This window comes from Meriones unguiculatus, chromosome 7, assembly GCF_030254825.1.
Source record: "Meriones unguiculatus strain TT.TT164.6M chromosome 7, Bangor_MerUng_6.1, whole genome shotgun sequence".
Taxonomy (NCBI): domain Eukaryota; kingdom Metazoa; phylum Chordata; class Mammalia; order Rodentia; family Muridae; genus Meriones; species Meriones unguiculatus.
In genome coordinates, this window is record NC_083355.1 from 6970131 (window position 1) to 6983283 (window position 13153).

The 13153-nt window shown below is 53.6% G+C and overlaps 1 protein-coding gene across 1 annotated transcript; it reads right to left on the reverse strand.

The window, feature by feature from the left end:
- Nucleotides 1–524: 524 nt before the first annotated feature.
- Otop3 (otopetrin 3) lies at nucleotides 525–11539 on the reverse strand. The gene is made up of 7 exons (XM_060386419.1): nucleotides 11398–11539; nucleotides 6886–7299; nucleotides 6652–6788; nucleotides 5986–6044; nucleotides 5699–5817; nucleotides 2302–3116; nucleotides 525–1201 (listed from the first exon to the last, which is right to left on the reverse strand). The coding sequence occupies exons 1-7, from the start codon at nucleotides 11414–11416 to the stop codon at nucleotides 1031–1033; spliced, it is 1734 nt and encodes a 577-aa protein (XP_060242402.1). The 5' UTR covers nucleotides 11417–11539; the 3' UTR covers nucleotides 525–1030.
- Between the last annotated feature and the right edge of the window lie 1614 nt (nucleotides 11540–13153).

Here is a 13153-nt window from a genome sequence, read left to right on the forward strand (position 1 = left end):
GTAGCCAGAACCAGTGTTGAGGAGGCCTGGGTCATCATCCCTGGGCTTGACAGTGTGAGGCCTTCATGGGAGCAGGGGAAGTTCAGGAAGGGCAGAGACTTGGCTGCGGGGCCAGCACAGCACTCTCGGGGCCTCGCCCTGGACATATTTGTTCTGGGCTCAGAGAGATGGATGGAGCGCTGTCGTCTGCTTGCTCACCTTCCTGCCCCACCCAGTGGCTCAGAGGACCAGCAGGCCTGGGCACTGGGCAGGCAGAGGCCACAGTGACCACCCATAGTGAGCCAGTTGCAAAAATGTCCCTGAGGCTCTGTTCTAAGAGACGGTACTGGCGAAGGGTGGAGATCAGAGCTATGCAAGCCCAGGCCCATCTCTTCATGCTGTCCATGGATCAGACAGAGCGGGTCAGGTGTAGACCGCTCCTGGCTGAGGAACGGGACCGTCTTGCTTGAGAGGACCATCCTTCCTGCTGCACTTAGAGCAGCAGTTCTGTCCCCAGGAACAAATGCCACAAAGGCCAAATGGAATCGATCGAACAAACAGGGTTTATGAAAGCAGGAAAGAGCTGTTGGGCTCTGCCTGGCAGCTAATTAATGAGCTCATTAGGTGACGGGGTGTGCAGGGAGAGGGGCAGGGCTGCCTGCCAAGTTTGGAGTGCTGGGTTCTGAGCTCCCAGTAGGAGTTCTGAGCCTCCAGGATGTCCATGAGTCTCTTCCACAGAAGGACTCAGCCTCTTCCATGATTTCATACTGACCTTCACAGACAATAGCCTTTGCCTGTCCCCTGGGGGACATCCTTGACTACATGGACTGTTGTGAAGAGGCTCTGGCCAGGTGGTGCTCAGACTCCATTTCCAAGCTCTGCCCTTTGAGCTCCCGGCACACCCTCTCCTCTCAGTCAGGTTGAGGAAAGTCACTTTGGGAACCCCTGGCAGGTTTCTGTACTTCCTGAGGTGATGTGTCTGCCCAGATTCTCCAACCTTTTTTTTTTTTTTCTGTCTTGGCACTTTTGGGTTCTGCTGTGACTGGATTCCTCAGGCTCCCAGGTAGACCTCCACCAGTCCCCCAACAGAGTGCATGCGGTAGAAGACCCCCAGAGGCAGGCCGAAGTTGACAATGGTGAACCAGGTCCTGTAGCCATAGAAATCCTTTTCCAGCCCATTCTCAAACTCAGGGTGTATGCCAAACGCCGGCATCATCCACAGCTGGGGAGAGAGAGGAGGCTGCTGGGTGAGGGAGGGTCTCTCCTAAATCTTAAAGCGCTCAGCTCAGGGGAGGCTGACCTGGAACCAGCCATGTCTGCAACTCGCTGTTCCCACCCACAACATCCTGGGGCTTTTCAAGCAAGGTGTCCATTCAGTGCTAGTATCGCTCTCACCCCCTGACACAGACAGCCCTGGCTACCTCGGCTTCCCCGAGTCCAGGCTGAGCCCTAGAGGACTGCTTCTATACGTGGCACTTGGCAGGACCATCCAGCTAGAAATCTAGGCAGCCACGCTGAACTGTTTGTGCCCTAAGCCCCGAGCTCAGGCTTTACTGTTCCTGCTAGTTACAGCCACCTGCATCCCCTCCTGCCCTCTCATGAGAATGCTACCCACTCTCCAAAGCCCAGGCCAACCTTATCAACCTCCCAGAGACCTGTCTTGGCTCTTGGGACCCATACTTCCGTCTCTGAACTCCTGACATAGTTTAAAGCCAATTTATCATTTCTTCTCTGCATGGACCAGCTGTTTCACATCTGAGGCATGTTTTCCGTGCTTTGAGAGGTTTGGAGCGAAACAACCCACAGCTGTCCCATATCTGCCACTTCCAGGCTCTGAGAGCTGGGCCAATCAGACAACAGAAGCCTCAATTTGTCAGAGGGGGCGGACAGTAACATTGCCTGTCCTTTGGAGGTACTGTGATGATTAAAGGTGTGTACATGGACCTTTGGGCCTGTGACTTAGCAGCCACCAGAGGCTGAGATCAGCACTAGCCTCTTCCACTAGAGGTTAATAGAAAATAAGTAGTTCTAGGCTGTTCATTTGGCCAAATTCAATGGATGATGAGTTCAGGGTTCATTTTCTGGTCAGCCATGTGGCATCTCCCCCATCTAGACTGCAAGCTTTCGGGGGTCAGAATCTTTGCTAGGTGCTGAGCCCATTAATTTGTGCCAGGCAGCTTGTAGGGAGCTGCTGGAGAAACTCCCGGCTCTCAAGCAGCATCAAGCTAGTTGGAAAGAGATGAGTGACTTCCTGAGTGAGGGGCTCTGGGTCCACACCCCACAGCACACCCACTCCCCGAGAGGCTCTGCCCAGACACTCACCGTGATATTGCAGAGGATGAGGAAGAGGGAGATCTCCTTGAGCATCCTTCGTTTCCAGTTGAGGTGACTGTAGGAGTGGATGTAGGCCCTGGAGGCTCTCCGCAGGTCCTGGCCCAGCTCCCGCAGGGAGCCTCTGCGGGGCAGCTCAGCATCCTGCTTCTCCATCACTCCGGGGAGCGCAGGCTCCCAGAGGGGGCGGCGGTGCAGGCCCTCAATGATGAAGAGGTTCTGCGTGATGTGCTGCAGGATGAGCAGCAGCGAATAGGCCAGGATGAGCTGGTTGAGCAGCTCGTGGGGCTGCGTGGCCACGATGGCCACGATGGAGAAGTAGGCAATGCCCATCTGGCCCAGAGCGGCGCCCATCAGCAGCACCACGTCCAGGCTGCGCGTGGGGTTCTTGAGGGTGTCCAGTTCGCGCTCCTCCAGCCCATGGATGGCTGTGCCTGCCAGGCACGCCAGGCTCATGGCGGGCAGCACGGCCACGTAGAACGCGTAGTAGAGGGTGAAGTACTGGCGGGCGATGTCAGGGCCGCTCGCCTCTATCTGGAAGAGCACAAAGACGCACACGCCAGCCACCAGTGCCAGGAGGCCCAGCAGCGGCCCGAAGATGGCCCCGTGCAGGCGGAAGGGCGGCCTGTTGGGGTGGGCAGCCGGGTGGGCTGCCGGGCGGCGGCCCACATTCTTCCACATGACGAAGAGCACGGCGCAGCAGATGAGGCAGTACTCGGTGCTGAAGGGGTACAGCATCAGGTAGCCCTTCTGGAAGACCTCACACACGGTGGCGTTGAGGCACATGCACGTGTTGGTCTCGTTACCTGAGAGGGGACGGGGCGGGAGAAGGCGGCTTCTCAGGCAGGCCCCTGCGCCGAGGAAGCCAGTGGCGCCAATGCCTCTCACCCACCTCCTGGAGCACGCCGGATCCGGACAGGACCCAGCCAGATGTTCATTTTACAGACACATCTGAGGCTGGAGCACAGAGGTCGGAAATCACAAAATGATCACAAAGGGATTTACAAAGGGATTCGAGACTCTAGGTAAAGCCGAGCCTCAGTAAAGCATTTCAGATGCGCTGTGGCTGACTCGGATCATCACCTCCACATGTTGCTTGGTTGGCGGAGCAGACCGGGCATTTGTGATAAGAAATCGGGCTGGCGCACCTGAACACAGTGACCGGCCTCAGCAGCACATACGGGGGAATTAGAAATCAGCCCCGCTGGATGAGTGCACAGTGTCACGTGGGTGCCAGATTGACTGAATCGAATCCAAGTCAAACCCTGGGCCATACCTCAGGGGGCAGGGCGGAGCTAAAAGCCATCACTGGGAAACAAATGAAAAAACATCAAGGTCATTAAGAAAAAAAGAACCTTAAAAGGAGGCTGGAGAAACGGGTTAGCGGACTGCCACTGCAGCGGACCCAGGTTCGGTTCCCAGCACCCACATCACAAGCCCAACTCCAGTTCCAAGGGATCTGACGTCCTCCTGCCTCTGCAAACACCCACACTCGTGTGCACAGCCCATTCTCATGCGCATAGCCACACACAAAAACTTAGAAAGAATAAAATTAATAACTAAAAAAAAAAAAAAAATAGAATCTTAACCAAAGTGCCATGCATGGTGACACACACTTACTTGGGAGACCAAGGCAGAAGGATCTCACATTCAAGGCCAACCTTGGCTGAGGTAGAGTACTTGCCTAACCTACGGCCCTGAGTTTGAACCCCTACACTGCAAAAACAACCAACACACTTGAACTAGTATCTCACAACCCTATCACCAACCCTTGGGAAGCTGAGGCAGAAGATCAGGAAATTGGGGTCAGCTTTGGCTATGTAAGACCCTGCCTCAAAAAAAAAAATGTAATCAACTACATTGCATAATTGGTGTGTGTGTGTGTGTGTGTGTATGTGTGTGTGTGCTGTAACACTCACTCATGCACCTGTATGCATATAGATTTGATGTTGATCTGTCTTCCTCAGTTGCTTTTCCACCTAATGTTTTGAGACAGGGTCTTTCATTGAGCCTGGAGGTCGTGGTGTCAGCTGACTGGCCCCTGGGCCCTTGGAACCACACAATAGTAATACCTTGTGGGTGTGGCAGTGGTAGAGTGTTTGCCTGGCATGAATGAGTCTCTGTCCCAACCCCTGGCCACAGACATCCGCACACGCATCCATGATGTCACTTGGCCGAAGCTCCCTCTTTGCACTTTTTGTGCAAAGTACAAACAGAAAGTGAGAGGTGGCCGCAGCAGACAGGCATGATGGCATGATTCATGCGCTGGGTGTGTGAATGCAGGAGAGCTGGTGCACACAGGCCATTGATGCCACCTGTGGGTGGGGCAGCCACATGGGTGGGGCAGAATCCTACAGACTGCCAACTCCTCGTGTGGATTTATGGGATGTTGCTTCAAAGGGCAGACCATACAGGTTCAGGACTGGCCAGATGGGATAATGTGGGGAGTTTTCTACCCACAAATCTCCTCCCCCTGCTGACATGTTTAGATACTAAGATTGCATTAGGACAACATTCCTTTCAGTCCCAAAGGCTTTTTAGTCTCTTACAAGTAAAGTACATATATCATGGGTTGGGTGCATGCCTGAGAGATTGATTAGTGACCAACTCAACCAGGATTAATGGCTGGCTTGTTGACAGCATCATGGCTGCAGGGATTGGACAGGTGCCAGGCCCTGGTGGAGCATGAAGGAGACCATTGACACATGAACTGTGTGTGTACACATGTGTGCACAGACAAACAGACACCAGAAGATACCCAGTACCATCCCTTAGGAAGTCTCCTGTCTGCTTTTTTTTTCTTTTGAGACAGTCTCTCATTAACCTAGAGTTCATCAATTAGGCTGGCCAGTGAGTCCCAAAAATTGATCTGTCAGGCCATTCCTGGTCTTTTCCTTCCTTCCTTCCTTCCTTCCTTCCTTCCTTCCTTCCTTCCTTCCTTCTTTCTTTCTTTCTTTCTTTCTTTCTTTCTTTCTTTCTTTCTTTCTTTCTTTCTTTCCTCACTGTGTAGTCCTAGCTGGCTTGGAACTCACTATGTAGACTAGGCTGGCTTTGAATTCACAGACATCCTTCTGTCTCTGCCTGCCAAGTGCTGGGACTAAAGATTCGAGCTACGGTGTCTGGCTATGCCTAGCTGTTTTTTTTTTTTTTTTTTTTTTTTTTTTTTTGTGTGTGTGTGTGTGTGTGTGTTTTAAAATGTAGGCTTCTAGGGACCAAGCTCAGGTCTCTGCTTGTGTGACAAGCACTTTATAGAGAACCATCTCTATAGCCCATACTTTTCTGTTTAACAATGACTTGGCCTTGAGTGTACTCCCAACTGTGTGTGCTTCCCATGTGTGTGTGTGTGTGCACATAAATGTGATGGGGAAAGTTCTAGTCCCTTTTGTACCTGAGAACTTTTCCATGAGGGCGTCGAGCTCAGCCTCGATCTCACGGTGCATGGAGTCATTGGTCACAGCCAAAACCCACAGCAGCAGGTTTGTGGCCAGGGTCAGCATGAGGCCACACCTGAAGGAAGGACCATACTCTGCTCACGCGCTCTGCTCACACAGCCTGAATAGCTCCGAGGGCCCCCTCCTCACCATCTGCCCTGAGGTGTCACTCAGGATGCATCCCACACTAACCCACAGCTGCAGGCTCCTGTCTGGGGAAACTCCAGCCAAGGAGACATCTTACCTGGTGAGGTTGGTCTGCACCTGAACACAGTCCTTACAGTGTCTCCAGAGCACCCAAGTCTGAAAGAGACAGGGCCGTGAGCCCAGGGGCTGGCGGTGTGTCGGGGCATTGGAGGAGCACTTCAGCTGTGTGTGTGTGTGTGTGTGTGTGTGTGTGTGTGTGTGTGTTTGCAGTGGAAGACCCCGTAAGGAAGTGTGGGTTGGAATCCTGGCTCTGCCACTTCCTTTTACTGGCTGGTGTTAGGCCAGTGGTGAGCATCTCGGTGCTGTAGCTCCCTCAGCTATGAAAAGGGACTCGATTGCTACTGCTCGAGGAGAGGGAGAGACCTGCTTGGTGAGAGGGCTAAGGGTGATGTAAACATAGCATAGCAGAGAGTCAACAGCTGGAGAAGCAGGGACACCGGGGAGCTGAGTTTAAGTGTATGCAGGTATGTGTAGGCAAATGTGCGTATAGACGTTTACATCCGGGAGGCAGGCGTGTGTGGAGGTGCATGTGTGCAGAGGAGCGTGTGTGTGTGTGTGTGTGTGTGTGTGTGTACACGGAGGTGGGCTGTGATGGACGTGTCTACGCCCTGGGGCCAGGAGACATTACTTATGTGGCTGGTTATAGTATAGGCTGGGAGGTATGTGCGTCCCTGCAGGTATGGGGGTGTGAGAGCCCCCTCACCTGGACGGTCATGAAGACGATCTCAATGACTGGGAAGATGAGTTCCACTTCCGACTTGCAGTGAATGTGGCTCACGTCATAGCCCATGCGGAATACGTTCAGGCAGACGGTACAGCTGCCGAAGAGCACCAGGGAGCCTGGCCAGGAGAGGATGGGCAGGTGGGGATGGCTGCCTGCTTCCGGACAGGTTCTCCTTGCCCGGCCCTCTCCACCCACCTAGCACAGAACACTCACCCCTCACCCAAACGGGTCCCGCATGGGGGTCCCGGTAGAGCACTGCCTGGGGCTTCCGTGTGGTGCCCACCATGTAGTAGAGGAGCCACATCAGCGAGAGGACCTTCAGCGCAGCCAGCAGGATCCACACGTCCCCCAGGGTGACCGACACATTGTTGAAGATCATGCTGCAGATGAAGGCCCCACCCAGGAATACCACATTGAGGGCCAGGAGCCCCGAGAAGAGCTGCCCAGCCTTCTGGGCCTGCCGGTCTCTCCGCAACAGCAGTGAGAAATGCCGCGCCAGCCAGGACTTCTGCTCTGGGGGGTACGCGGGCCTTGTGTGCTTGGTCTCTGTGTCTACTTGGTTGTAGGTAGATGCTGCTTCAGCGGCCTCTGATTCTGAAGAAGGCATGGGTGCAGCCTCAGCGGGGGCTGGAGAGGGAGAGAGATTAAATAGATTGGCTGGCAAGGGGCCCTGGGTTGGCATCCATCCCAGCTCCTAACGTCTGTATGAAGAGCACACACTACAGAACCTCTCTAGGGGGGACATTGGTGCAGCCCCATATACCTTACGGGACCCAAGGTTGAGACAGACCAAGAGACTTACAGAAGCCCTTCTCGCTGCGCATGAGCACAGAGGATTGTTCTGAATACACCGAGGGCCATTTTCCCTCCCTGACCATGACTAGGCCACCTCACTTCTCAACTCAACGCCTTGTCCTGAAGTGGGACAACGGTTTTGTCCAGGCAGCGAGGGTCACTTGAGTACTGCCCGGTCACTGGGCTTTTTTTCAGAGCTGAGACCTCTCAGCAGCAAAAGTCAGTGTGAACCTGCTAACTTACGGAGGAACGCCACTCATGGAGTCAGGAGGGAGGGTAAGGGGCGGTCTCCCTGAGAGTCCACGGTGCTGTGTTGATCCTGAGGTTGAGCCTGAGCTTGGTGGGAAAGAACGCTGGAAGAATACTCTATTACGGGTACACTGGAGTATCTACAGATGCCGGCGAGGTCCAGATGACACTCGCCGGGTTCACGATGGAGTTCTTTCTGGGGGAAGGATGAAGGGACTGGGAGAGCGGAGAGTTCCCTCTTAGTTCCAGTGTTCTTCTTAAATGATAATTAAAGACAATTAGCAGTATAACCAAAATTTATCTTAAAACTCATTAAAAGTTTGGGAGAAGAGCTCTGTGATTGATTTGCAATGTCTGCCCTGTGTACAGGATGGGTAGGATCAGCATGAATGCTATGTGCTTGACTTGCTCTGTTTGCCCCAACTCTACTCCCAGCTAACCTATAATGCAACAGGACAGTGTATTGATCCTCCTCTTTTCCTGAATGCCTCTTGCCATTTCCTTGCTCATCTGAAGCTTTCTCTCAGGCTAGCCACTTGCTGGGGCCCAATCTTGGGCCACCCAATAGCTGCAGTGATGTCCCTTTGGAACACCCTGGTCACTCCCTTCCCCAGGGGGACTGGGTCGAGACAGACTAACATGGTTCTGCCACTCCTGCATGCTTCCCAGATCTGCTGCCCCAGTGGCTCCCCGAGAGCCCCTGCCACCAGCCGTTCTGGCCTCAGAGCTCTCAGTTTATACTGACCCCACCTCCTGCTTTCTAATGCTCATGATCCCAGGGGGGTTCTGGGTTCACATCTCCTAGCAGTGAGCTCAGCTTCATCTTTGCTTCTGTCCAGACTATGCATCCCCTCAGAACCCAGACCTGTTCATCCCAGTTCCCACACTGCCTGCCTGCCTTCCTCCCTTCATGTCTCTCTTTCTCTCCCTCTTGGTTTCTCTCTTGTTAGCTTTCTTTATAGACTGGCTCTGTAGGCCAAGCTGGCCTTGAACTCTCAGTTGTCCTGCCTCTGCTGCCTCCCATGTGCAGGGACTATACATGCTCCTCTATGCCTCCCTGGCTTCTTAGATTAACTACTACTTTAGTGTGGAGCCTATCTGCTCTCGCCTGAACTGGCCTTCTTGCTCATGGTGCCCGCCCCCTACTGAGAGTCCTACAAAGACAGCCAGTTGCCCTCAGTCTAAAGTCCAAGACTTATGGGGCCTTTCTGAGTAAAATGAGACAGTGTGTGCCAATAGAGGCCCGGTGCACACGGTGTTCAAGGAGCAGTGGCTGCTGGTGCTTCCTGCTCCTGCTTCCTGCTCCTGTCTTCACTTCCCTCCCTAGCACAGCCTCAGGCCCTACTGCCCTTCCCATGGGCTGCAGCACCCTGCTATAGTTCCCATGGCCCCGACTCTACCTGCCTCCCTGTCTTTGCACATGCCTCCATCCATGATCTATGATTCCCACCCCCTTGCTCTTTGGTCCTTTAGCTGGTCCTCTTTGGTCCTCTTTGCTCTAGCTGGTCCTTTAGGACTTACCCAGGCTGGGTGATGGTCCCTTCTTACCATTCCCAGCATTCCTTGCTCATTGCATTGCCCAGCATGCTTTATCTTCATTAATGGAGCTCTGTTCTGTCTGTCCCTTAAGACCAGTGGTTCTCAATATGCCTAATGCTGTGACCTCTTAATACAGATCCTCACGTTAAACCATAACATTATTTTCATTGGTCCTTCATAACTGTAATCTTGCTGCTGTTATGAATCATAATGTAAATATCTGTGTTTTCTGATGATGGTCTTAGGCGACTCCTGTGAAAAGGTCTTTCGAACCCCCAAAGGGGTGTTAGGAATCACTGCTCAGGACCCTTACCAAACCAGCTCTAATCACAGCCTCCCTGGGGCCCGATTTCCTCACACGTACCCTGAGAGATACTGAGAACTGATAGCCCCTGCTGTTCTCTGTTGGACAGTGAAGAATTAAACTTGGACCATTTTCAAGATTTTATAAACAACTCTCTCTCCTCTGCTGGTCCATGTTGTCACCCATGGGCCAGTTCTACCTCTTCCCTGTCCAACTCCTGACCACACCCCAGGCTGCTCGTATCCATTCAAGCCCAGGTAGAAAACTCCCATGTTCCCTGTGTCCCACTTTTCCCATGTCTCTTCTGCTGCTCTTTCTCTCTTTTCTGTTATGAACGCCCCTCACTCAGTCTCTTCATGGGGAAGCCCTCCTTTTGCCCAGGCAGACGAGTGGCTGCTAGGCTGACCACTCCTCTGCTGAGCATGAGAGAGCACCATCATGAGCTGGTTCATCAAGATCTGGGGCAGAGATGAGGCCCTGTGCCACTCATCTCTCCAAGTCTAGCACAGTCCTAAAGCCCACTCAACGTACACCCTAGACTCTGGCTGTTGGGGGGGGGGTTCAGCACCTTAGTGGAGAGCCTGCCCATTACCCTTTAACCCTTTCCATCCTGGTGCAGCGAAAGAGGTGCTCCAGATGGTTATCTTCCGCATCCCTCACCCAGGTTGAGCAATGTCAGACTCCCAGGACACCTCCCTGCTCCTTTTCTGCCAGCCCTGGTGGCTCCACCTCACCTTCCCCACAGTCTGCCCTCTCTTCCCCATCCCCGACTGATCAAGAGCCCGGATGGCATTTAGCATCCCTGCGATCTTGGCCAAGCTCCTCATTTTCTGTAGTCAGTGTTCTCATTCCTCTTTGAAATGAAAGAGCAACTGTGGAAGAGTATGCCCGGTGCTCAGTAAGCCTCACTAGCTCACACTCGGTGTGAGCTTGCACAAGCCGGACTGAGGCAGTACCACTGAGCCCCATCTTCCGCCCCACAACTGCTGAATGAATACCCGGAGGGATGGATACACGATTACCTTACTCGGGAGTGTTGTCAGAGTTTAGTGATTTGATACATGAAAATACCCGAAGAGTCATGCCTGGTCCATGTTTGTGAACAAGGTTCCAGGTCCTCTTCCTTCAAAGGGTTCACACTCGGATGGTTTCCCGACATTCCCACGCCCGAGGTTCAGTGCCCCACCAGCGGCTATCAAGGGGTTCAATGTCAGGTTCAAGGTACGGTTCAATACCAGGCAAGATGTTAGGGTGGGAATGGAGGGGTCCAGGAAAAGGGCTAGAACCAACGCGCTTGGAACCAACTAGAACTCCACCACCCTTGGCACGCCTCTCTGCATGACGCCAGTCCCAGGGAAGTCCTAGACACCAAACTGGTTTATGGGTTGCATTCAGAGGCGGGCGACGAAAGAAGACAGCCGTCGAGGCCACAGGGCTGGCAGGGCCAGCTCCAAGGGAGGCTGCGGAGCGCCGGCAGGGAAGCTTGGGGATTTCAGAGCCCGGGAGAGAGGTCTAGGCAGCCCCAACACTAGACTCTTTTAACCAATCATACACCCAGGTTTCTGGCTTCTTTTAGACCTGGGTGCCCTATTTGGGCTGTGAGGACCCTTCAACCGGGGAGGGGGGTAAGGTGGGGAGGAGGATGAGACGCAGAGCCACAGTTTAGGCGCGCGATACAGAGGAGACAGTCTCCGGCCAGCCCACTCTTTCTGACCTCTCCAATCCTTGCAGCCCCCGGCTCAGGCACCCCACTTTGGAGCAGTGAGCGTGAGGATGGGTTTCCAGGAAAGGTTCAGTGAGCTGTCCCCGGGGTCCCAGGTCGTGCTAGGGAGCCCTACCTGAAGTCTGCGAAGCCATCGTCGCGGGGTCTCCAGCGCTTGGGCTGCAGCGCCGATCCGCCGTCCAGGTGAGGCCCCGAGCTCCCTGGGACAGTTGCCTCGACGCCCTTTCCTCCCCTTCCCACCCCCCCTCGAGACTGCGCAGCCGCCCGCTCGGGCTCCAAGGCCCATCGATTTTTCTGTTGACTTTGGGAATCTCATTAATCCCTCCTTAATTACTCCGCCGGGACTCCGGCACAGGGCGGGCAGCCAATGGCAGAGCGGCTGGGCGGGAGGGCGTGGCGGGAGGCGGGGCGGATGCCGGATGCAGGGTCTTGGTCCGGGCAGCCCCTAGGGTGGAGTGGGGTGGCTTGTCCTCAGGCCCGCACTGAGAACTTGCTGGCTTCAGGCCATGCTTGCCTGTGGATGCTGAGCTGCAAATGGGACCCTCTCCTCTCCAGGTTCAGCTCACCTACTTTCCACACCCTACTTAGCTGACCTAACACCAAAGCGACCTTTCAGGATCAACAACTGAAGTTTTCATAGAAGAGACCCCAAGGTGGGAGATGGAATTAGGAAGCAGAGGAGGCAGTAGTCCTTTGGATCTTCTGTGGTCTGTCCCTTCTTGTCCCCTTCCCTTTCTGTCTCACATCCCTACCAGGCCCAGCCTTTGCAGCCTCAAAGACCTATGGACCTCACGCTGATGCCAGAGGCCAGGTACTCTCTCCTCTGATGTCTCCTGTGCTAAGTGTCACTGTCCTCACTCCTAAATGTCATTACCCCCACCACCACTCAGCCCAATCCAGGTCTGACTCTCCCTCCCTCCCGGCTGTGAGGCCTGCATTCCAATGTCTGACTCTCACAAAAAAGGCCTGGCTGGATGGCTCAGTGCTCACCATAAGGTGGAGGGTAAGAACTGATTCTGAAAATTGTCCTCTGACCTCTGGTGGTACTCCACAGCAGGTGAACACACACACACACACACACACACACACACACACACTCAGAGAGAGAGAGACACTCAAATTAAAATATACTAAAAAAATTAAACATAATCAAAACAAGCTGAATGATGCTACCTGCAATCCCAGTACTCAGGTGTGTGTGTGGGGGGGTACGACCATCTGGAATTAAAGGTCATCCTTGGCTACATGGGGAGCTAGAGGCCAGCTGGACTTCACAAGACCCTGTCTCAAAAAAAAAAAAAAAACAACAACAAGGCATCGTAACCCAAAACCAGCCCTGACCCTCTGGCTTTTGCTGTCTCTCCTGCTTCCTCCATGTCTATGCACAGCTGTGGCAGAGCAGAAGTCTTGTGGCTTTGGACAGGGCCCTCGGGACCCCAAGGTGAGGAAATAGAGGGAGGTCCCTGGGGTGAGGACCCCAACTCCTTTTAGGTCGGGAGCATCTGCTTGTATCCATACTGTGTTCCCACCTGTGCTCATGTTCCTGAGATGATTTGAAGGAAACATGTCTTTTGCTCTGAGTGAATGGGTTTCGGTTCAGACAGGTGGAAGATTACCTCCCATAGTCCCACAAGAGGATAGCAATGACTGGCCCATTGCACATCTCACACCAGCAAGCAGAGGGGACTGTGAACGTTCCCAGAACACCAGGACCTCTGTCCGAGGCACCCAATATGCCAGTACTCGAATCTGAAAAGCCACTCTGAGAATTGTGTATAATTTAACAAAACAAAACAAAGCATACAAGCAGCAACAGCAACAAAAACCTCTGCTGCTCATTAAAGAAAAAGAAAAAAAAGTTTGAGGACGGG

What these genes read in the sequence shown, in the direction of transcription:
- Otop3 (XM_060386419.1), bottom strand. An exon ending in TCGTCTTCATGACCGTCCAG is followed by an intron (nt 6,045 to 6,651) that starts GTGAGGGGGCTC and finishes TGTCTCTTTCAG; the next exon opens with ACTTGGGTGCTCTGGAGACA. An exon ending in GTGCAGACCAACCTCACCAG is followed by an intron (nt 5,818 to 5,985) that starts GTAAGATGTCTC and finishes TCCTTCCTTCAG; the next exon opens with GTGTGGCCTCATGCTGACCC.